We start from the raw sequence: 24,833 nt of genomic DNA, 5'->3' as shown, positions 1-24,833 counted from the left end.
TTTTCTGGACATCAGCTTTCTGTCATTGCAGGGCACAGTAACTGCTCCGTCAGTTAATATTGTCATTTATTTCTGTGACATAGTCCATTTAGTGGATTATTCCACTACAGTAGTTGTTCCCCCAGTAATGAATTTGCTGATCCTTTCAATACTTAAAGACATTGGCAGACCATACCTATCCGTAAGAAGGGCCCAAAAAGTTTTTGTTACATTCTTGTATCCTCCAACTGCTTTGATGATCATATAAAGATGGTCAGATACCTCTAAAGTTAGTATGTTAGTGGTAAAGTTTTCCATTCTTAAAGCTTACCATTTACCTAAATAGCAAATTCTGTTAACACCAATAGCAGTGAGGCACTTAAGTAGCTAAATCATTATGGATATACCATATTTATTGGAGTATAAGATGCACCTTTCCCCCCCCCCAAAAGAGCGTGGAAATGTTGGTGCATCTTATACACTGAATACAGCCATTTGTGGCCTCCTGAAGCCCCACCCCCGCATCCAATTTTTCCCAAAATGGGCCATTTTCCCCAAAACAGAGGCATTTTTGCCTTCCCCCTGCCCCCAGAAGCACTCTGCAGGCTTCAGCAGGGCTGGGGGAAGGCAAATATGCTCCCGTTTTTGTGAAAAATGGCCCATTTTTCATAAAAACGGGGGTGTTTTTGCCTTCCCGCAGCCCTGCTGAAGCCTGCAGAGTGCTCCTGGGAGCTGGGGAGGACAAAAACTTTTTTCTTACTTACCTCTTCAAAATCTTGGTGTGTCTTATACACCGGTGCATCTTATAGTCCAAAAAATACAGTAGTTGCTTTTCAAATATGTCTGTGACTATGAACATTTGGTGCAAGAATAAGGTTTGTAGTCATATTGAAGATTTCCTTTATTTCAAATAAAATTGTCACTGTAGCTGTTTATTATGTTATAAAACTGTCCTATTTCTACTTTGGCTTTTGATGAGATTTAGCCATGTTTCTTAATAAAGCAGGAGTTATTCACTAAGTAGATTTACAAAAAGAATCTATTTGTTGTAGAGCTTGTCTACTGATGGAAATTTTGGTCATGGTAGAGTAGTTTTGGAATTGGGTGGCCTTAACAAATCCAATAAATGAACACATACATGTTGCTACTGTAAAGTTCCCAAGGGATGACCTAATTAATTTACAAGCCTCGAGACAAAGTTTTTTAAAAAAACCCATTCATTTATTAGGATCAACATCTTGGCATGATCTTCTGTGGAGCCGTAACTGGCTTCCGCTTAATTGCGTTTGAACTTTACCCCTCTATCTCCTCCCTTCTGTCATGTGTCATAAATAATATTCACGATCTTACTTTACATATGGCACTGCATGGAGTATTGATGGAGAAAGCTACCAGCATGGCTGCATATCTAATGGAGTAGATGACAGCATCCAATATGGCGGCAACAGATTCGGTTTCATAGTAATGAACTTTGATTTGCTTGTATTGTCAGTACTTTTCCTATTGAACTGTTGGCACTGTTTTGCTTTTTTATAAGAGAGCCCTTTGTAACTTTTCTGCAATTAAAGCCTATGTCTTCTTTATTCACATATAAAGAAGACATATAAAATATGTCCATACGTGACATCTGGTTAGGTCCTTGATCTTGATCCATAACCTGGTTAAATTAAAGTTGCTTTCTTTGGGAATCCCATTGTCTACTTTATCATGTGCAGACATTTGTAAACCACTCCAAGAGTGCTATAAAGCATGTGGAGTGATTGTAACTAAGTGCTGTTGCTAATGTTGCATGAAGGCCAGTAGAGGAACTGGATATGTAAGATTATTAGAAGTGGAATTTTTTCATGCAAATTTTCTCTCAACATGTTTTTTATTCTCTTTGTGTAAGTTGAAAAAATGTAGATGTTTCTCTTTCTTTGCATTATTGTTATTATTTTGTTACAAACTTCAAAACCTCTTTAGAAATAGAGTGTGGACCAGGGTTTCCATCCTTTTTCCATTTTCTCTTATACATAATTAATTTTACATCACATCATTTCTAATTTCGGCCCCACATTTTCTTTCAAAATTATCAACTTAAATTTTAATTTTTCTTAACAAATAAACAATCGTTTTTCGCCCTTCCATAAATAATATATCAGCTTTATCATTTCATTTTCCAGTTGTTATTTCTAGTTTCTATATGCAGCATATACCGTCAAATTTCATTTTAATATAACAAGTATTTCACTTAATTGGTTATCAACACTTGACAATAATATTCTATTTAGCTATATATCATCAACAATACCCATATATTTCATTTTCTACCAATATCTCTCTTTTTCATTTTCTTCCTTTCCTAATCATTTTCTCTCAACTTATCTCTTGCTCTCTTTGATGTTCTATTTTTCTTCCGCTTTCTTTTTCTTCTCCTATCTCCTACTCTTAGATTATAGCAATAGCAATAGCAGTTAGGCTTATATACCGCTTCATAGGGCTTTCAGCCCTCTCTAAGCGGTTTACAGAGTCAGCATATTGCCCCCAACAACAATCCGGGTCCTCAAAAGATTATCTTTTTTCTTCTTTTTTTCCCTTTTGTATATCTTCTGGCTTTCCCCTATCATTCTTCTTTGATTTATTTGAGTAACCTTCCCTTGGATTCCTCTTTTTTGCTCTTCACTGTTTCTTTCTTTACTTTTAGGTTGTTCTTACTTGGATAGTATTTTCCTTTTTCTCTCCCTGCTCTTCCTGTGTCTCTATAAATCTCAGTATGATTCCCTAGCTGACTTTTATTTTCAGATTTTTTCCCCATCCTATTAGCCTTTTGTCTCTCTTTTATGTTTCCCTTTATCAGTTCTTCTCCAACCTCCTGTTCTATATCTTTCAGTGCTTTTTCTGGTTCTTTAGTACCTTTTAGTGTTGAATGTGCATCTTTCAACATTTCAAGTATTTCTTCAAACATCCCACATTCCATGTTCAAATTTAACAAGTTTAACAAATTTTTGATATTTTATATTTTACCACATTAAATTGAGTCTCCTTATTTCCAAATTTTCCAGCTGTAGTATCCAGTCCCAGGGTAAATCATTCTATTTCAAAGCTTTTAATTTTCTTTCTCCCTCGTTGCAAAACAAAGTCAAAACAACCAAGACAAGTTGTATACTCCTTAGAACTTTTTCACTTATCTTTTCTGTGCTCAGTGCTCAAGATTAAAATTTTCCACTGTCATTTCTTGCCAGATGTTGTTGTACTCCCTTCCTTCCAGTAGATGCCATTTGCGCTCTCCCAGTCAAATCAATAAATTGTTGATATTTTCAAGAGTCCAAAAGTTCCAAATCCAGTCAATATAGATTTTTCTATTTTCTCTGTGTTCCCCCCCCCCTTTTTTTTTTAGAAATTTAATCCAAATATTTTAGCCACAAACTTCTTGGGCAGTCACCATTTTTTTTCTCCTTCTCTTCCCCTCTTCATTTCCAAAAGCCACTTAGCCACTGTTTTAGATCGCCCAAAAAAATTTTTAAGTTCCAAATTAAAGATTTTTTACCCTTGGGTCGGCCAGCCTTCTTCCCGGTCTCCACACTTCAACTGGTCACCACTTCTGCTCTAAACTTGATCCGGATTGCCCCGACTTCAGAGCGGTGGGTCATTGAAGATTGCCGCCACCCCCACCGCCGGACTAGAGAGCTTATTTCAGACCTGCCAAGGAGCTTCCCTTGTTCCTTGCAGTCACAAAAACGCCTCTCTTTCTTCACCGTCCTTTCAAGATGGATTCTGGCCCAAAGAGTCTCTTGACGACAGTTCGCCGGCTGGGGTTTTAACGAGTCCCCTCAGATCTCGCTATTTCCCCTGCCATTCCGCTGTGACGCTTCCGGGTTTCTCATAGAAGTAGATGTTTCTTGTGGACCTAGTAAATATCAGTGTTAGGAAAGATCAATCTTGGAAATAATTGTGTGAAGTATACAGTGGCAAAGAGAGGGTTGAACTTGAGAAAAGAAGACTAGAATTAAATTCTGATTTTGTTATTGTTTGTTTGATGGCTTTAGGGCTTTATTTCTGTCCTGAAACTTAACTTTGAATATTCTTGTCTGGACACAAGATATTGAGATATATCAAAACCATTTAATTCTATAGGGTTGAATGGGATGTAAAATATTCACCATTGGTCAGAGGAAGTCATAGGTATGACTTGGTAGGAATGAATTGGTACTGTTGTAAGAATTACTTTAAATTTACTAGCCACTGTCCTACATTTTAAGAACTGCATCTTTTTCTTAATGTATATTGCTGTTTTGAAGGAATCTTAACAATAGTGAAACCTGAGGATGAAACTCAAATACTTTGGCCACCTAATGAGAAGGAAGGACTCACTGGAGAAGAGCCTAATGCTGGGAAAGATTGAGGGCAAAAGAAGAAGGGGACGACAGAGAATGAGGTGGCTGGATGGAGTCACTGAAGGAATAGGAGTGAGCTTAAATCGATTCCAGAGGTACAGGACAGGAAGGCCTGTAGGAACATTGTCCACGGGGTCATGATGGGTCGGATGTGATTTTGCAACTAACAACATCAAAACAGTACTTGGAGAAACTATAATTTCTTTATCAGTTGATAGTAATTTTTTGTTTTTTACTGTGATCACAAAGACTTTGTGCCTGTTTGGGAACCTTTGGAACAGTGGTGGGTTTCAAATTTTTTTAGAACCTATTCTGTAGGTGTGGCCTATTTTGTGGGAGTGGCTTGGTGGTCATGTGACCGGGTGGCAGTGGATTGGTGGTCATGTGACTGGGTGGGAGTAGCTTGGCAGTCATGTGACTGAGTGGGAATGGCCAAGTCGATGTCACTGAATTCTTTGCCCCAAAGAACGACCTACAAAAAGAAGATATTAAAAAAGGAAATTTATTATTTTGTGCACTTACTATTTAAATAAGAATAAAATAAGTACACAAAACAATAAAACAGCTACTTTCAGAGGAAATATGACTGTCCTTGCTGGTCTTCAACATTACTGACCACCTTACACACACACTTCCAGCCCCTCTGCCTCTTCCCTCTTCCTGGATTCACTCAGACATTTTTAAAAGAGTTGAAGAGTATGTGCATGTGCACAGGCTGTGAGTTTTAAAAACGTCTGAGTGAATCCAGGAAGAGGGAAGACGCAGAAGGGCTGGAAGTGTGTATGCTATGCACAGGCTTTGAGTTTTAAAAAACGTCTTGTGTGTGCACAGGCTGTGAGTTTTAAAAACCTCTAAGTGAATCCAGGAAGAGGGAAGAAGCAGAGGGGCTGGAAGCATGTGTTCCTATAGTATCTTCCAGCCCCTCTGCCTCTTCCCTCTTCCTGGATTCACTCAGACGTTTTTTAAAACCCACAGCCTGTGCACACTCTTCTAGCAGCCCCTCTGCCTCTTCCCTCTTCCCCAACATCCTCCCCCCCCCCTCCCCAGCCACTCACCAGTTCTTTCTTCTTCTGGTTCTTCTGAGAACTTTTCGTCAGCATGGTGAAGATGGGCAGGGCGAGAGAAAGAGGGAATGAGGGGAGGGAGCATTCTGGTATGGGGCCAAAGGGGAACGGGAAGGCACGCTAAATTTCACCATCCAGTACAGCCGTACTGGTCCATACTGGTTGAAACTCATCCCTGCTTTGGAACTTACAAGATTCTTTGATGGGAGAATTCTACCATTCCAGCAGACATGGTTTTTTTTTTCCCAAAATACTTCAATTCCTGAAATGATATAACAGGTCCAAAGAAACAGTCAGATCACCAGAAACCAAATGGGATAGGAAAGCTATTCCCCAGCATTAATGTTACATTCCTTCAAAACATAGCAATATACAGTGCAATATGTTAAACGTAACTCCTCCTTTCTAGAGGCTCCTGATTCTTGAGGCTACAGTGTAAAGGAGAACCTTGATATCTTTGTTAGTCACATTTGTACAATTTAGATTATGAAATAGAAGCTGAAATTACATGAGTGTTGGTTCCTGGATGCTCCATACTTTTTTCTCTCTAATGAAGTGCCAATGAAGATGAAATGTAATCTCGGTGGAAAGGGAGATAGTGATGCTGTTATCCTGGTTTTCCAGCTTTCATGTCTGACAAGCTGGACTTGCCAAGCCATAATTTTACGTTTGCCATTTATTATATCTGTCTTTTGAGATTTTTGCATATGTTAGAAAATTGGTAGCAGAAACATTGTTTATATCACACTGAAATATAACTTGGCAGAAGGAGAAAGTATTTTGTACTACTTTTCTGAAGTTCAACAACACATCACAAGGAACAGCTCTGTTGGCTAGGAGAAATATAGAGCAAGTTAATAATTTCAGGCTGAAATTTGAAGCTTGCTTGCAGAAACATTTCCTTTCAAAGGTATCAGGAAAATATTCTGCTCTTGTCACACACACTTTTAGCAGATGAGAAAAAGAAAAGGATAAACACTTTCATTATAAAAAAATTGAAAGAAAGATCCTTTATGTAGAAACTATTCTGATTGTATATATTTTGTTGCATTTTGCCATTTTTTTCAGGATCAAAAAATTTCAATTTAAGCAAGCTTGGCAGTTTCAAAAGTTGTTTTATTTTTTAGTGTTTATTTCTCAATATAGTTTCTATAGTGCCAGTAAAAATATTTTTTCCACATAGAAAATCTTTTCATTTGCTTGTTCTATAGGCTAGATTTAATTTTTTATCCATTTTTTTGAAATAATGTATCTCAACTATCAGTGCATACAGTGGTATGGATATGGTGATTGTTGTGGCCCAGCAGAAGCCGTTGGAGCTGCCACCAGACTCCGACAGCGAGGGGCCCTATGAGTCGGCTCTGGAGGATGTGGAGGACCCTGGACAGGGTTCTGACTACAAGCAGGGCGCAGAGAGACTGGTTGGCCACCAGGTGGTGCCAGAGCCTTGGACCAGTAGGGAGGAGACAAGGGAGAGTGATCCAGAAGCCAGCAGTAAGTTGTTTCTGGATGCCCGGAATCGAAGAGCTAATAGGAACAGTTACGCAAGTACAGGAGGTAATTGCACTCAGCTGGTGGTCATTAGGCTCCTCTCCAGACTATAAAAAAGACTGCTTGTGCACACACCCCTTTTGCAGAAGTCAACACATTGACTAAAGAGAACTGTTGTAACTAACTTGGCAGGCTGGATTGCTGCCAAGGTTTGTCTGAGTTGCTGCCAAGGTCCTTATTTGTTTGTTTGCTTGGCTTTCAGCCACCGAGATGTTGGTTTCTTGCTATTAAAGTACATTCCAGTTAAGCTCGTCTCGGCTTTCGTTACTGGACGCAGGAGGGGGTCAGAACAGGTGATGATACAATAATATGAGTAAGAAAACCTATTGGAAAACTGACATCTCTATGTTTCACTTTTGGATTTGTGACTATTCCTTTTCACAATGTGACAATGTCACAGTTAAATAAAGTAAAAAGTTCTTTTCTCTGTATTACTGTGGTTGACAGTGAGAGACTGCCATTGTGCCTTGGCTATGAGATTTCCTGTTACAGAATATTTATGCTTTACTTTCAGTCCCATTCAAAAATTCAGCAAACCTTTTACCGTTTACAAATGCTTTAGGGCCCTCTGAGGAGAAATTAAAGAAAGCAGGCCTTATCCATGAGTCAAATGACTGAATTTTACCTTTGAAATTGCATTATCTCAGTTATCACTTCAGACTGGAAGTGATTTGTCAAGTAGCTAGAAAGATAAATTAAGTTTCAAGAGACTTTTTGCACAGTTTCTATTTGTGACTTCATAGTATGGTTTATTTGCATATAATAGAAATAAAGCTGACTCAGATTGAGATCTAAGATGTATTGAAGTTTTCACTGGGTTAGTTGGCCTTTTTTGCTTTAACCTTTGCTGAATTCTTTTCCCATTATTATAGCCTCTGAAAAGATCTCTTTTGTCTTGCATCTTTCTTGCAAACTCATTGCTGCCTTTCATGTGAATGAATGTCTTAACTGCAAGTCTGATTTCCTATTCAAAGACATAAACTGGACATTATGAAAATCTGAAACATTGTTGTGTATTTTCTCCTTCATAGATTCAATGCTGCAGCCTGAAAACCAACTATCTGAGGTTTCACACACTTTTGTTTGAGAGTGAAAAACTCAAGTTTTTTGTGACATTTATATTTAGAAGTAGAGAATATCTATGTTATTAGGAACTTTTACATGCATTGAGCTTTCATTCATTCTGGCATATTCTTCCAGTACCTTAAGATTACATTCTTGCCAACTATACATTTTCATTCTAGCTTTGTTTTTTTTGAATAAATAAGATATCTCATCTCTCTTACCGTAGAACAACATGTCTAATACAGTAAGAGTACTTGTTCAACTAACTTGTCTACTCATAACAGCTCCCAGGCAGGAGTGTTTCCCAGACCTATGTAAAATGCTGGAATTGGATTTGCACACAGATTCTTTCCTTCTCAGGTATAAAAATTATTTATCATTTAAAAATAAATGGGCAATAATAAATAGCAAATTAACAATTGCCGTTTAATTCAGCACTGGTTCCCAATTTAGAATTTATGTTTTTAATAATAGAAGCTGACTTCTTCCTAAATTAATATGAAATGGTTGATTCGTAACTATCCTGCTCGGTCACATAAAGGACAACGCCTGTAGGAGAAATGATCTTTTGAGTACCCTTAAAGCAGTGGTTCCCAAACTTGGCAACTTTAAGACTTGTGGACTTCAACAGCAGAGCTGGCTGGAGAATTATGGGAGTTGAAGTCCACAAGTCTTAAAGTTGCCAAGTTTGGGAACCACTGCCTTAAAGGAAGGAAAGCTGTAGAGCCAAGAAGTTTGCAAATAAAGAGTTCAATTAGTTTCTTGTTACTCATGTATTGTACTGTTGCAGTCTGCTACCTATATTTACAAGAAATGTCAGATCACAGGGTAAGTCATCCAACGAAGGTCTGTAAAATCTAGGTTAATGATACAAATCACATGGAAATACCTGCTCTGACTATGTGATGCGTCCTAACTTTATTATAAGGGAAATTTTAACACTAATACAGACGCTACTTGTTTTAGCAGTTTCTAACTCTTAGCAGTTTGCTAACGTCTCTCCTCTCTGTTCTCTGTTTTTTTCCTCTTTACTTTCAGAGCTACGTGTGATATATGAAACCTGCAGGAGATGTTGTAATGACTGTGAAATTACACTGAGGACAGATCTTGCTTCTTCCATTTTTTTTTGTGATTACTGCTCTTACTATTGTGATTGATTATTTTCTACAGTAAGTGAGCTGGTTGCTTTGTCTGGTCCTTCTGTTTAAAAAAGCGAGAGAGAAAGATGTCTAATCCTGACGCCCATCAAGATGCTGGTATCAAGCCAGGCTTGTTGGAAAAGAGCAACAATTCTGGTGATTCTCAGCCCTCGATCAATTTGGAAAGAAGGAACAAAAGTGGGATAATTAGTGAACCTTTGAACAAAAGTCTTAAGAAGTCTCGGCCACTGTCCCATTACTCTGCTTTTGGTAGCGGCAGCTCATTAAGTGAACATTCAGAGAAATGTGCCCCCATGGCCAACAGCAGTGAGGCAATCGTGGAAAAAAGCAATTCTACCTCAAAGCACAAAACCATCTCTGACATGTTGAGCAAATCAGATATTTCTTTGGAAGGACAGAACATCTTGCAACAGTTTGCTCAGTCTACAGAGTTGCTCAAAAGAGTTGTCCAGGAGCACATCCCTCTGCCTAATGACCATGGGACGGGCATCTCAGACATAGAAGCTGTCTCAACTGCTGAAACAATGAACAACCCATCTGATTTCCCTTACCTGGGGGCTTTCCCCATCAACCCTGGCCTTTTCATTATGACCCCTGCTGGTGTATTTTTGGCAGAAAGTGCACTCCATATGGCTGGCTTAGCAGAGTACCCAATGCAGAATGAATTGGCGTCTGCCATCAATTCAGGGAAAAAGAAACGAAAACGATGCGGCATGTGTCCCCCTTGCAGAAGACGGATAAACTGTGAGCAGTGCAGCAGTTGTAGGAACCGTAAAACTGGACATCAGATTTGCAAATTCCGAAAATGTGAAGAACTTAAAAAGAAGCCTTCTGCTGCACTGGAGGTAATTGCCTTTGCTGAGACAGCTTAATAATTCCCTCTCAACTGTCCTTTGTGGAATCAAATGAGGACTGGATGTGGAAAAGTCAGAAGTTTGAATCCAGTAATGATTTATACCTTTATATTTTATACAGCCCAGGCTTTTCACAGATAAAGACAGACACGGTTAATAATAATACTTAAAAGAGAGGGTGTTTTGCATTAGTTTCCTTCATGAGATACAATGAGCTAGAACCTTATAGCAAGTTAAGAAAGCTGATGTGGCAGTCATTGACTCCTTCATCCCAGACTGCTTCCCTGGGTTCAGATTGCTGAGTATTTCTCCAAGGAAAGATAATAAGTGGGAGAAATTCCTGTACATTAAAGAAAGAGGATCTATTGTGTCATCCCAGGATAAATTTCTTGTTTAATAGTATAGTGCTTTTGAGTGTTCACAATATTTTTACATGTGTTATTTTGATTTAAATATTTCAGCAATGGTGTAAGGTAAGCTTATATTAGAACAGTGTTTCTCAACCTTGGGCGACTTTAAGGCCTGTGGACTTCAACTTTCCAAATCCCCCAGCCAGCACAGCTGGCTGGGGTATTCTGGGAGTTGAAGTCCACAGGACTTAAAGTCGCCAAGGTTGAGAAACACCGTATTAGAAGAAGGGCCAAGGGTAGAAGAAGGTATAGGTATAGCTTATTACTTTTACAGCTGGAGGGATACTTATGACAACAATTGAACCCAAAATTTATGTTGCTAAGCAAGACAGTTAAGTGTGTTTTGCTCATTTTACCTTTCTTGTCACAATTGTTAAATGAATCATTACAGTTGTTATGTTAACAACATGGCTAAGTGAATTTGGCTTCGCCATTGATTTTGTTTGTCAGAAGGTCGCTAAATGTGATCACACGACCCCGGGATACTGTCATAAATATGAGTCGGTTGCCAAGCATCCACTTTTTGGTAATATGGTCATTGTGGTGCTGCTAATGGTTGTGTTGCAGAAAATAACAGGACCTAGATGTTTCAGGATCGAGGATAAGTTTATTTGGCAGCCAGGTTCAGAAAAGCTAGTCAAAGCAAGCATGTAACTTCTTAACAACTCTTCTAATGGAAGCACACATTCTTATACTTTGTCAAAAGCAGCACAACATGGAAATACTTAACTCATTTCTTATTGGTTACCTTGAGGAAAGAAGCCTTATAAGCAGATACTGTCTTGCTTCCCCTTTGGTTTGGGCCGCAGGTATTCGAGCATGGAGCGCTTAGTCTCATAATGGCTATGTGGCTTTGTAAGAACTTTAGCTGAACTTTGTGGCTTTGGCATTCACGCTTCCTGTTCTTCCACAATCTTCAAACTCCCATCTTTTACTTTATAATAACAAGATGAAAGGTACCCCAAGAGGCTATCCAGCCTGACCCCATATGTTCACTCTTAATGTCCAAATCTCACTTTACGTCCTACTTCAGTTGTAAGTGTGAAAAACTGTCAGGAATCACTTGTTTCAGTGCCATTGTCACTAAAGAAATTATTGTAAGTCAAAGACTCTCTATTTGCATTTAGAGTTTGTAGCTTAGGTGGTGCAACTGTGTATTCATGCTTCTTTGAGCTAGAAGTGAAGATGTAGGGTTTTTACCCTCTTCGTGGAAGTTACTAAGTGATGCAAACATTTACCACTTTGTACTGTTTATGAGGAAGTTGTTTATATCCATGCCCCTTTCAAGATGTGATCATCCATTAATCCATACTAGTTTCAAACTAATGAAGCTTGATATAGCATAATGTTACGTTCTCAAAGAATCAGAGCTGGGCCACTTAACTTCCTCCCTCCCTCCCTTGGTTGTATTGTGGCATAGTACTCTTTACTTAGTTCAATACTGCTTTTGATTACATCTCTTCAATGTCCCAACGGTCTTGATTTACCCAGCTATACAAGATTCTTATAACTTGGAAACATAAGGAGCTAAGATGAGCACATATGTCTATATTCTAGAATACTATATTCCTAAACTCTTGTTTCTGGGAAGTTAACTTGTTATAAAGATTACATTCATTCTTTCATTTTATTTCAACAAACCCTTGGGATAGTGTCAATTTTCTCTCAGATGTTTATCTGTCTGAACTTTGTCCAGTAATTGACAGTCTTGAAAGTCCATGCCCGGAACCTTTATTAAACTTTTCACGTCAATAGAATTTGATTTAGTAAAGCTCATTGATGTTTGGCTAAGCATAGAGTTCCAAACCTTTGTAATTTGAAAGAACGGGTGCTTCAATATAGTAAACATGAGCTCTCAAATGAAAGAATAAAGATTAGGCAATAAGGATTAGGATTATAATTGAGATATAAGCACAGCAAAATAAAGACATAAATAATTCCATCATGTGAAAAAAATCCAGTAATATTTAGATTTAACTTCGCTAACCTGCAAGCAAAGAAAAATGTGTATATACTAGTTCATTTCTCAAGCTGCATTAATGACTTAAAAGATCAATTTATTTGAATTTGGGGAGTGACCTTAATTAAACAGTTTACTCCCATTTTACTTAAAAATGTACATACATTTTGATAGGCAATAACATTGGTGCTTCTTCAGTATAGTTGCAAAAAGGTAAGACAAGGGCAAATCACTTCCATGCTATTATGAAGAAAATTGCATGGATATGATCAGCAATTCATCAGGAGTTGAACTTGATTCAAATGAGTTGTTTCAAGAAAGCAAATTAGAAATTAAATCTGTTGCATATAAATGATACAGGTTTGATTTATTATTTGGGTCATTGCTGATTCCTGAATTGTCAGATTGCATCCAAAGCCCGTACTTTCTAGCCTATTATATTATGTGGAGAGGTGCCAAAATTTAAACCCTGATTTTATTTGGCTCGCAGGATGGATAGCAGTTTTATGGAATTCTTTTGCTGTGGAGGTCATTAACTAATAATAAATCTACTTACTGGAATTTGGTGTCCTTGGAAGTTTGGTCCTTCAGTTTCTTGCTTAGCTGACTGGAAACCATTTGATAGCCAGTATGTTAAAATGCAGCCTTGATAAGATAGAAATACCATGAGATGGAGATAGTTTGTCTCCCTAAGTGAATGATATTCAATCTGGGATGGACTTTCTCTGAAATTTCAGTTATGCTGTTTGGGACTACTCTAGTCATTGCCGAGGTGGTGCAGTGGTTAGGGTGCTGTACTGCAGGCCACTTCAGCTGACTGTTATCTGCAGTTCAGCGGTTCTAATCTCACCGGCTCAAGGTTGACTCAGCCTTCCATCCTTCCGAGGTGGGTGAAATGAGGACCCAGACTGTGGGGGCGATATGCTGACTCTGTAAACCGCTTAGAGAGGGCTGAAAGCCCTATGAAGCGGTATATAAGTCTAACTGCTATTGCTATTACTATTGCCAGTGGAGGCTATCTGAGTTGTTAAATGGAGTATTACCAACTAACCAGTACTAAATGTACAAATAGTCTTGTCTGGATTCAGGTATAATACTTCATTCACTCAGATTACTCCTATTGTTCTAATTAGAGTTATTTTTTGAAAATAACCTAGTAATCCAGAATTGTACTTCTATTGTACTAATTAGGATAGGTCGACAGAATATTAAGGTATCAGCTATATTGGGTTCTAAACCATTTCAGGGTTCCACTGCTGTCCTTTTAAACCTTTAAACCTTTCTCCATCTGAGGCCAGCCATCTGTCTTCCATCTAGGACAGCAACCCCCTACCTTTTGGAGTGCCAGGGACTGGTTCTGTGGAGGGCGGTTTTTCCATGGACTGGTGGTGGGGGTGAATTGAATTTCCAAACTGCCTGGATATTGCATGTACATAGATGGGGCTTTGCTCACTTGTGGCAGTCTGTGGTCTAAGTGTTGTGGACTCGTGATTTAGGAAACATCGCATTGCCCTTCTTGTATTAGGCTAAGATATTTCTCTTCTAGGCATTTTAGAATTTGATAAAATCCAGAATGCAGGTGTCTTTATTCTATTAGAATTGTGGCATTTATTTACTATCCAAGCAATTTAGTTTTGCTATTTTATCATTTTCATTTCTTCAGACAGTATTAAAATTTATTAAGAGAAATATCATCATTGGTGGATTAAAACATATTCGTGTTTGAAAGACAGTCATGCAAACAAAGAATCAGAGTAGTTCTCTGGGTCCAGAAAGAAAAGGCTATAATGAATGGATGAAATTGAAAGAAGCACTAAGAACCTTCTAACTGGTGAGGATTGTTTTGTTTTGGAGATCCTAGTTTTGTTGGAGATACCTCAGCAGAGTCTGGGCAGCAAGCTATTGTGTATTTTATAGTAATGTGTTGCATTGCAGTTCCTGCTTTGGATAAAAAAAAATGGAATGGCATTATTTCCAAAATAACTTCTAACAATTGCATGATTTTATACTTTTAATAGCAAAGAACAACATTCACGTTTAGATCCAGGAGTAAGAAATAATGTAGACCGCCTTCCCCAACCTGGTACACTCTGGATACATTAGAATCATCACTTCCATAATTAATGAGAATCACCGAAATTGTAGGATAGCACTTCTGCTATCACTCCTGGAGAGCTCCAAAGTCTAGAAAGCTGCTGTTACCTCCCAAGAATAATATGATTTGTCCACAGAATTTATCATATATAAATTGAATATATATCAATTGTATAGAAATATTACATTTGAAAGAAGTAGAACATATAGAAATACTACTTCGGGATCGTGACCCGTCAAAACCGCGGTCCACTAAAGCGCGCCCGATTAAAGCGCGTACCTGACATCATCAGCAGCGCGACAAATAAAATTAAAAATAAATTAAATTAAAATAAAATTAAAGCAAGCCGATTCACGTAAAGGTAAGGGTTAGGGTTAGGGTTAGGTTAAGGGTTAGGGTTAGGGTTAGGTTTAGGGTTACGTTAAGCGTTAGGGTTAGGTTTAGGGTTAGGTTAAGGGTTAGCGTTAGGTTTAGCGTTAGGTTAAGGGTTAGGGTTAGGTTAAGGGTTAGGCTTAGGGTTAGGGTTAGGCTTAGGGTTAGGTTTAGGGTTAGGTTTGGGGGGGTTAGGTTTAGATTTACGCGTTAATTTTAAGTTTACCGCTCACAGCGTGCTGTTTTTGTCGCGCTGTGATGACGTCACGTACGCGCTTTCGTCGAGTGCGCTTTATTCTACCGCGGTTTTGTGGTGGAACCCTTCGGGATAACAGTATGCACACAGGGAACTGTCATAAAGGGGTAGATATTTTCTTCTTTTTTATTTGCATCCTGCCTATATTATTTTTGCAAGTTATTCAAGGTTGTGAACATATTTAAAACATCATCCTTTTCCTATTTTCAACACAACAACAATCCTGTGAGGTGGGCTGTACTGAACAAGTGAGTGGCCCAAAGTTACTCAGCTGGCTCTTATGACTAAAGCAGAACTAGAACGTACAATCACCTGATTTCTAGCCATTGCCTTAACTGCTAGACCCAAACTGGTTTTATTAACATGTCACACTTTACTTCTATAAACTAGGAGGTGGAAGGTGATCTGTGCATGGTTGTTTGTGGGATTGAATAGGCAGGCTATCTTCATAATATCAATGAAATCTAGCCTAATAATCTGTATATAGCTGGGGATTTTTGAGGCTCCTAAACATCTCCTAAAAAAAGGACAGTGCTTCTTCTGTCTCCTAGTCCCTTCAGAATCTTTCATGCCTTCTCAACGGAAACGTAGAACTGTTGCCGATTTGGATTTTTGTAGGCATTCTTTTCCTTGTGAAAAGCGGTGAGAGCGGCGCGCGGGCGTTCGGAGCCTCCCCTACCACCTTACCATCTCTGGTCTTTTTCGGAAGCCCCTGGTGCTGCTGGTGAGCCCCCCTGGCCGATTACCTGCTGGCCCCTGGTCCTATCAGTCATCCAGAGCAGCGGAACAGCGGCTGCTGAGCTTAGAAGAAAAGCGTGGAGGAAAGCATGGAGGAAATGGCGGCGCCAAACAGCTGACTCACAGTATTACATTCTTACATCCTCCTTTCCGGCCAGCTTGCTGACTATGCTGGAGCTGAGTGGTGGTGACTGTGTCTGTGAGTCTTGGTGACTAGTGAGCTAAGAGGGGTGAACTTTTCAACTTAGTTTACTTTAAAGAAGGGGGCTGTCGGAAGCTGTTGGAGGCTACACTGAATCTACAGATTGAATGGTCGTGCTTGCTACCACCCTAGACGCCCCACCCCCCCTCGGATCTATCTCTGCTCACTTTACTATCTATTACCTAATTTATTATTTATCACCTGCTGTTTTGCTATTTATTATCGTTGTAGCCCCCTCCGGACCTTGCTCCCTGCTCACTTAATTATTAAGAGGAGTAGGACTGTGGCCAACTGGCAAGGAGCAATAGAGGATGGCGACAGCAGGGACAAGGACTGAGCCCCGAAAATACCAGCAATTTTCCTTCCATTTGCAAGAGCGGTGCAAGTTAGCCTCGAACTCTGGCCTCCTACACTGGGGCCTTTATATATCTTTGAGAAAGAGACTTTCGAATATACAGCCCGCTAACCTCCACCAGTGGGGCAAGACTATATGGGAGCCGTCTACGAACTCTGGAGCTCTATACTCAATCTTGTTTGTCTACAGCCACCTTATATACTACGTACTTTTGACTTGGTGGCTAAGGACATCTCCCCAGGACATAAGAAGGGAGGGGAGCAGACCATCGCTTCCTCCACTGTTTCCATATTATTATATATTATAACTGCGCAATTTTAAATAGAATGTTGAGTGTATGGGAGTTGCTTGGAATTGAATGAATGGCCCACTTTTAGTAATTGTTACCTTTGTATTTTATATGTTTTAAATTTTTACGTGGGATTTGTTAGAGTGGATAAATGAGAATGCTTGACTCGGAGGACCTGCTGGGGAAGGCGGGAGGAACTGGGGTGGTTGGGGGGACCATGGACATGGGAGTGGGTCGGAGCATAGCGGTCGTGACAGGGAGAGGCAGATACGGCGGGGACCTTAGGGCTGGCCATTACCGGGGAAGGAGGGTTCGCTACATTACAGAGATCCCTCCTTCCGGCCCTAGGAGTCCCACTCCAAGACCAGATGGCGCGAGTAGTCAGGACCCTGGTCTCAGGCTGTTGTCGCTAAATGCCAGGTCTGTTGTTCACAAAGCTCCCCTCGTCCGGGACTTAATTGTTGACGAGAGGGCAGACCTGGCATGTATTACTGAAACCTGGCTGGGCACAGAAGGAGGAGTCCCCCTTGTAGAGATGTGCCCAGAGGGATTTCAGGTGCTTCATCAGCCGAGAGCCCAGGGAAGGGGTGGCGGTGTGGCTATTGTAATCCGGGAGTCTCTGTTACCTCGTAGGGTCCCTGCTCCGGAGCTTGTCGGGTGTGAGTCTCTGCTGATAAAGTTGGACCTCAAGGGTCAAGTGGGTTTGCTGCTAACGTACCTGCCTCCCAACTGCGTTACAGCATCCCTCCCCTCGCTCCTCGAGTCAGTAGCCGAGCTGGCAGTTGAGTTCCCCAGGCTTATAGTTCTGGGGGATTTCAACTTGCCATCGCTCGGTGAACGCTCTGATGGGGCGCAGGAGTTCATGGCTTCCATGACAGCCATGGGCTTGACCCAAGTAATTCGGGGTCCAACCCATGCAGCGGGTCACATGCTCGACCTCGTATTTCTCTCGGAGCAGTGGATGTGTGATCTTGGTCTGAGGGGTAATGAGATCATACCCCTGTCGTGGTCAGACCATTGCCTACTGAGGCTTGACTTCCGGAGGCCAAACCCCCACCGTAGGGAGGAGGAACCGACCAGGTGGTTCCGCCCCAGGCGACTTATGGACCCTTTGAGGTTCCAGACGGAGCTTGGGGTTATTCCTGATACCCTCGCCCACAGTTCGGCGGAGACTCTGGCTGCCGCCTGGTACTCGGCGGCGTCGGAGTCTCTCGACCGGATTGCGCCACTACGGCCCCTCCGGGTCAGTGGATCCCGGAGAGCTCCCTGGTTTACCGAGGAACTCCGGGAGAAGAAACGCCGGAGGAGATGCCTAGAGCACCAGTGGAGGTCCGATAGGTCCGAGGCAAACCGAGCACTCTTAACTACCTGCACCAAGGACTATGTCCGAGCATTAAGAATTGCAAAAAGATCATATATTTCTTCCTTGGTTGCGTCCGCCGAGTCACGCCCAGCCGCCCTGTTCAGGATAACCCGCTCCCTCCTTAATAGGAGGGATGCGGGAGACCCCTTGCAGGGTAGGGCTGAGGATTATGCTCAATTCTTGGCGGACAAAGTAGCTCGGTTTCGATCGGACTTGGACTCCACCGCAGTAGATCCAGCTGAGACACAGGAGGATTATTTGCCACACCAGTTCTGGGTTGAGTTCCAGGAAGTTGCCTCTGGGGATGTGGACAAGGCCATCCGAGCTGTAAGTGCCTCCACTTGTATTCTGGACCCGTGTCCCTCCTGGCTGGTGGCCAACAGCAGGGAGGTGACACATGGCTGGATCCAGGCGGTTGTCACCGCCTCCCTTCGGGAGGGGCACTTCCCCGCCGTATTTAAATCGGCGGTGGTGAGACCCCTCCTAAAGAAACCATCGTTAGATCCAGCCATCTTAAACAACTTTCGTCCTGTCTCCAACCTTCCCTTTATCGGGAAGGTTGTTGAGAAGGTGGTGGCCTTTCAGCTTCGACGGGCCTTGGAGGAAGCTAGCTATCTTGACCCCTTCCAGTCCGGCTTCAGACCTGGTTACAGCACAGAAACCGCTTTGGTCGCATTGACCGATGATCTCTGGAGGGCCAGAGATGGAGGCTATGCGTCCATCCTGGTTCTCCTTGACCTCTCAGCGGCTTTCGATACCATCGACCATGGTATCCTTCTGCGACGACTGCGGGAGGTGGGAGTGGGAGGCACTGTTCTGCGGTGGTTCTCCTCCTACCTCTCGGACAGGTCGCAGTCGGTGTTAGTCGGGGGGCAGAGATCGTCCCTGAGGCCCCTAACATGTGGAGTACCTCAGGGTTCGGTCTTATCCCCCCTACTATTTAACATATACATGAAACCGCTGGGCGAGATCATTCGGAGGCACGGGATAAAATACCATCAATATGCGGACGATACGCAATTGTATCTGTCCGCCCCGTGCCAACTCAATGAAGCGGTGGACGTGATGAACCAGGGTCTGGAGGCCGTTAAGAACTGGATGAGTGCTAACAAACTGGTGCTCAACCCGGATAAGACCGAGTGGCTGTTGTGTTTCCCCCCCAATAATTTGGCTAATACACCAACGCTTAGGCTGGGGGGTCAAATTTTATACCCCTCAGATAGGGTCCGCAACTTAGGAGTCCTCCTGGATCCACAGCTGACTTTTGACCACCAGCTGTCAGCTGTGACCAGGGGGGCATTTGCCCAGGTTCGCCTGGTCCGCCAGTTGCGGCCCTACCTAGATCGGGGGGCTCTCACAACAGTCACTCGAGCCCTTGTGATCTCTAGACTGGAATACTGCAATGGGCTCTACATGGGGTTGCCCCTGAAGTGCATCCGGCGACTACAGCTAGTCCAAAATGCAGCCGCGCGAGTGATAGTGGGCGCACCTCGGTTCGCCCACGTTACACCTGCCCTCCGCGAGCTGCACTGGCTACCTGTTGGTCTCCGGGTGCGCTTCAGGATACTGATGACCATCTTTAAAGCACTCCATGGTAGTGGATCTGGGTACTTGAGAGACCGCCTTCTGCCGATTACCTCCCTAAATCGACCAATCAGATCGCACAGACTGGGCCTCCTCCGAATTCCATCTGCCAGTCAATGTCGACTGGCGACCACACGGAGGAGGGCCTTTTCTGTTGCTGCCCCGACCCTATGGAACGAGCTCCCCATGGAGATCCGCACCCTCACCACGATCCAGACCTTCCGCGCAGCCCTCAAGATCTGGCTCTCCCAACAGGCCTGGGGATAGGCTTCCAATTACCCGCCCGAGTGTTTGATTGCTGAATGAAAGTTGTGTTTTATTATTTTTCTTTTGTTCACAAAGTGTTTTGTTTTGACCTTGCACTTCCCCTCCCCTGTGGTTGTAAGCCGTCCTGAGTCCCCTCAGGGAAAAGGGCGGCATATAAATCCCAATAAAACCAAACCAAAACCAAACCAAACTTTTTTGTAAGAATGGGAAACGAATCACCAGGACAATGAAGAATGAAGACAACAATAGGCAACATGGAAGCTAGCTTTCTGCTTTGTGTGAAAGTATAATAATATGGCAAACAGGTTTCACCACAAGAAGTTGCAAAAGTGCTTCAAAAATATTTCTTGTGGGTTACGGGGTGGATAACATTTGGATAAAAAGGAAAGAGTCAGTAGGAAAACCATATGGATATTCCTATATTTATCAAACCAGATAAACGAGAGAATCATAATGTAGTCTCTTAAGGACCTTAATCTTACCTTTTATCATGAAGATGAGTCTTTCTATGGAGTTTATAACTCAGTAGAAAAATTGCCCACAAAGCCTTGAGTTTGATCGTGGGCTCCTAGAGATAAAGATTGAAAAGAAGTACAGTATATTAGAATACAATACAGTAGGTAATGGAGATAGTATGTGGATCAACAGTGTGAACCATCTCAGTTGGCACATTCTAAAAAAAGAAGGTCCTGGTCCAATTAGTTCAGCAAGAGTAAGACTTTATTGAAATCCATCTAGGTACAGCAGAAGCAAAGTCAGTTCTGAGGTTTTCCCGCGAAAACCTGCATAGGTAAAACCAGTTACACGCAGTGCTTTTGTTTTGGGAAAATAGTCTGCGCTGTTTGAACAGACTGGAACCTGACCTTGATGGGTATCTCTTCTCCGGCAGTAGAAGGTGCTCCTAAATTCCTTAGACCTCCCCCTCCCTAGGAATTTACCAACTCTCCTTCCATTTCTGTTTGGCAAACTGTGAGCTGAAATCAGATACAAGTAATGGTGAAGCCAAGTCAGTTTTGACAGACAGCTTCCTTCAGTTGCCAGATTTGTCTATGTCTTATTTGATCCTGTTTCTTTTTGTTATATTTCATGGTGCAGGTATGTATTCATACATATACTTTATACATTAAATCAATGGTCAGTTTCTGTAATTATTTCCCAGTATGCCTTTGTATCCACCATATCAAGACAATTTCTTTGGTTGTATTTAAATCAGATTTTTTTAAAGCATCCATACTGAGTAGAAAATCCAATAGGTCCTTCCTCTGTCTAATTAATACAGGACACAGAGTCAGTGGATTGTGGTCCCTGATTGTTCAGAGCTGCCTGACTTCTGATTTGCAAGAGCTGTCATCATCTCACAGTAAGGATTTCTTCACTTCACTCCCATCCTAGGACTTCTTACAGGTAGTCCTTGACTTACGACCACAACTGAGACCAAAATTTATGTTGCTAAATGAGACATTTGTTAAATGAGTTTTGCCCCATTTTATCACCTTTCTTGCCACAGTTGTTAATGTTGTTAATGTTGTTAAGAGCCAAGGTGGCGCAGTGGTTAAATGCAGCACTGCAGGCTACTGCTAGATCAGCAGGTCAGCGGTTCAAATCTCACCGGCTCAGGGTTGACTCAGCCTTCCATCCTTCCGAGGTGGGTAAAATGAGGACCCAGATTGTTGGGGGCAATATGCTGACTCTCTGTAAACCGCTTAGAGAGGCCTGAAAGGCCTATGAAGCGGTATATAAGTCTACTGCTATTGCTATTGCTATTGCTAATGTGAATCACTGCAGTTATTAAGTTAGTAACATGGTTAATTGAATCTGGCTTCCCCATTGACTCTGCTTGTCAGAAGGTTGCAAAGGGGGATGACATGACTTTGGGACATTGCAATCGTCATAGAGCCAAGGTGGCGCAGTGGTTAAATGCAGCACTGCAGGCTACTGCTAGATCAGCAGTTCAGCGGTTCAAATCTCACCGGCTCAGGGTTGACTCAGCCTTCCATCCTTCCGAGGTGGGTAAAATGAGGACCCAGATTGTTGGGGGCAATATGCTGACTCTCTGTAAACCGCTTAGAGAGGGCTGAAAGCCCTATGAAGCGGTATATAAGTCTACTGCTATTGCTATTGCTATAAATATTAGTCAGTTGACAAGTGTCTAAATTTTGATCATGTGACCGTGGGGGTGCTGCAGTGGTTTTAAGTATGAAAAGTGGTCATAAGTCTTGCGTTTCAGTGCTGTTGTAACTTTGAACAGTCACTAAATAAACTGTTGTAAGTCGAGGACTACCGGTATTTTGATTCATAATTTGTTAGCGAGAAATGCAGAAAATGGTATTTCTCTGCCTAAAACAGGCCAAACATTGCATACACGTCCTGCGGAAATTTAGAACCTCTGTTCTTTCCTAACTAATCTTATTAAGAGTCTGCTTAAAACAAATTCTAAGTGTGTTGAGGCAGCGTATTTCTGCAGTTCTAAATTTCAACTTGGAGGGATTGTATACATGATCCAAGGACTTTTAAAAAGATGTAGAGGGTGGAGTGTAAACTCTGGTACAATGCATCAAGTGAAGGAAAACACTGGAAAGAAAATTCCAGTATGGATCAGTAATATACAAAACATTTCAAATTTCAATTATTTGACAATTGCTTTACATTTGAAATATACTTACCAAAGCTCAAAATGCCTATCAAAGCTTTGCTGTGAGTTCAAAATCACTTTGTTTTAATATCAAAACACTGATTTAGGCATAAAACATTTCCTAAGTAATCAATTCTTTCAAAAAGGGCATTTCAAATTTGAATAGTTTAAAAAAAACTTTGCGAATTTGAAGTGGCTCAAATATGAAGAGTTTTATTCATAATATGCTCACACCATTAAGAAATAAATAGAATGACTGAATTGTACAGATGCAGCTGTTTAAAATTAATTAATGATTTGCTCTTTATTTACTAAAAAAAATCTTTACCTGTTATTGAATGAGATATCTGATTCTGTTCTATAATTGGCAAAATAAACACTCTTTTAAAGAAACTGGAAGCTAATGTTATAGAAATATGTAAAAAAGTGTTTGTGGGTCTTCAGAAATTATTTTAATCTATACTTACATTTTTTTTAATCTAGGGAGAGGAAGGATTGCCTCTTTGTAATTCTTAATTAATAGACTGTATCACAATGATAAATCTATAGAATGTTCAAGAAAAATATAATTAATTTCATGCAAAGATTAGAAGACTGTATAGTTACAAACTAGCAAACTCTTAATATTGCAATAAATATATGAACTTTATAAAGATCAGATAGAACCTCAATTAATATCAGGAGATTAGTATATATTAATGTAGTATGAATAAATATTTCAATCCAGATAGTCTTGTTTCTCTGCTTTGAAGCTTTTTCATGTCTACTCCAAATTGATTTAGCAAAATTGTTTATCTACTTCCTCAAACTAGACTGCTTTCATTTTCAAATTTCTACCTTTGGAGCCAATTCCTATTTTTGAGATGGGGAACACAACAAATCACATACACATAGTTCTATATACATATAATATGTGTATTAACTATGCTAAACCTATTAGCATGTCTCATTAGATGAAATCCGTATTGACTATTAGAGAAAACATTTTTCTAAAATCTTTACTTTTGATCAAAATGTATAAAATGTAACCTAGGTCTTTGACTGAGAAATCACTAAAACTTTCCCAGCAATATTATTGTTTATTGTATGCCCTGATTTTCTATTTAGGGAGTACTCAAGGTGCTATTATCCTATGCTGATTCTGCTGTTAGACAAATAAAAACATGCAAAGAAAATGCTGAACTCTGCAATTCTACAATAAGTTACAAATATGCAACATATATCTAGTTCCCCGTGAATCATTAATTTAGCCACAGGTAGAAAGATAATGTAAAAGAAGACACTGAAATGCTTACTTTTCTAGAAACTCCAAATACTAGTTTCTGTGGTTTGTAGGATCAAACGGAGCCAGTGGACAATGCAAAATTATATATGCAGCAAGTATGATAACATCCAGTTGTGGTTATCATATTTGTCTGAGAAAGATTCAGAAGGCCCAGAATTCTTTGAAAGTAATTTTGGTTTTATCTTACAAGGCAGATTTATTTCTGTATCCAGCTCTTTACTCAGGCTTTGTTTTTCCTGAATTGTTCCTTCTTTCAGTATAATAGCTCTGTGTGGAAAGAACTTGCACCCTTTTGTACAATTGAGGTGAAATACAGTACAGAGTAGACATTGTTAAATTTAAAGGTTCACCGACAAAAGCGCGCCGAGAAAACCGCGCCGAGAAAACCGTGATGTCAAAATCGTGCCCAAATAGGCACGCCGACAAAAGAACGCCGACAGAAGTGTGCCGTCAACAAACAACGCGAAAACAACGTAAGAACCCTAAACCTAACCCTTACCCTAATCCTTACCTTAACCCTAATCGCGCTCTTGTCGGCGCACCTTTGTCGGTGCGCTGTCAACATCGCAGTTTTATCGCTGCGGTTTTGGCGGTGCACTGTTGTTGGGCGCGCATTTGTCGGGTCACGAAATTTAAATACTGAAAAAATCAACCTCCAGTTAAAGAGAGTTAAAATATAAAATGCATGAATTTTTGGGAGTGCTGGGACCCTTTGGCTGGATTCACATATTTCATTTAATACTTAATCTGCTTTGTGTGCTTTTGAGTTAGTGTGCTATATGAAGCTTATAACAAGTGTTTTAAATCATAGCTTATGGTTTACTTTCATATAAACTCCTATCACTATGGCTTAATTTAATTAGCCATGGTTAAAAAGAATCCTGTAAAATATGTGCTATATTTTCCTGTGCATACTTACCTGCCTTTTGCCACTTGATCACTGATAATAAGGCTTATTTTAATTGGCAATTTATGTTGA

The 24,833-nt window shown here is 40.8% G+C and overlaps 1 protein-coding gene across 8 annotated transcripts in view; it reads left to right on the top strand.

Moving 5' to 3' along the window:
- CXXC5 (CXXC finger protein 5) overlaps positions 1 to 24,833 on the top strand; it is a 109,944-nt gene that overhangs the window by 72,601 nt on the left and 12,510 nt on the right. For 6 of the 8 annotated variants that reach the window (XM_032219946.1, XM_032219940.1, XM_032219941.1 and 3 more), the window contains one exon: positions 9,071 to 10,037. In XM_032219946.1, the coding sequence (XP_032075837.1) occupies positions 9,258 to 10,037 (780 nt within the window). In that variant the 5' untranslated portion in view covers positions 9,071 to 9,257. Of the gene's footprint in view, positions 1 to 8,325; positions 8,393 to 9,070; positions 10,038 to 21,216; positions 21,298 to 24,833 lie in introns of those variants that run through there. The other 2 variants (XR_004255636.1, XM_032219947.1) reach the window with 2 other exon arrangements.

Source organism: Thamnophis elegans, chromosome 6 (assembly GCF_009769535.1).
Source record: "Thamnophis elegans isolate rThaEle1 chromosome 6, rThaEle1.pri, whole genome shotgun sequence".
NCBI lineage: Eukaryota > Metazoa > Chordata > Lepidosauria > Squamata > Colubridae > Thamnophis > Thamnophis elegans.
Note: the sequence above shows the minus strand (reverse complement) of the source record. Positions and strands in the feature narration are given on the sequence as shown.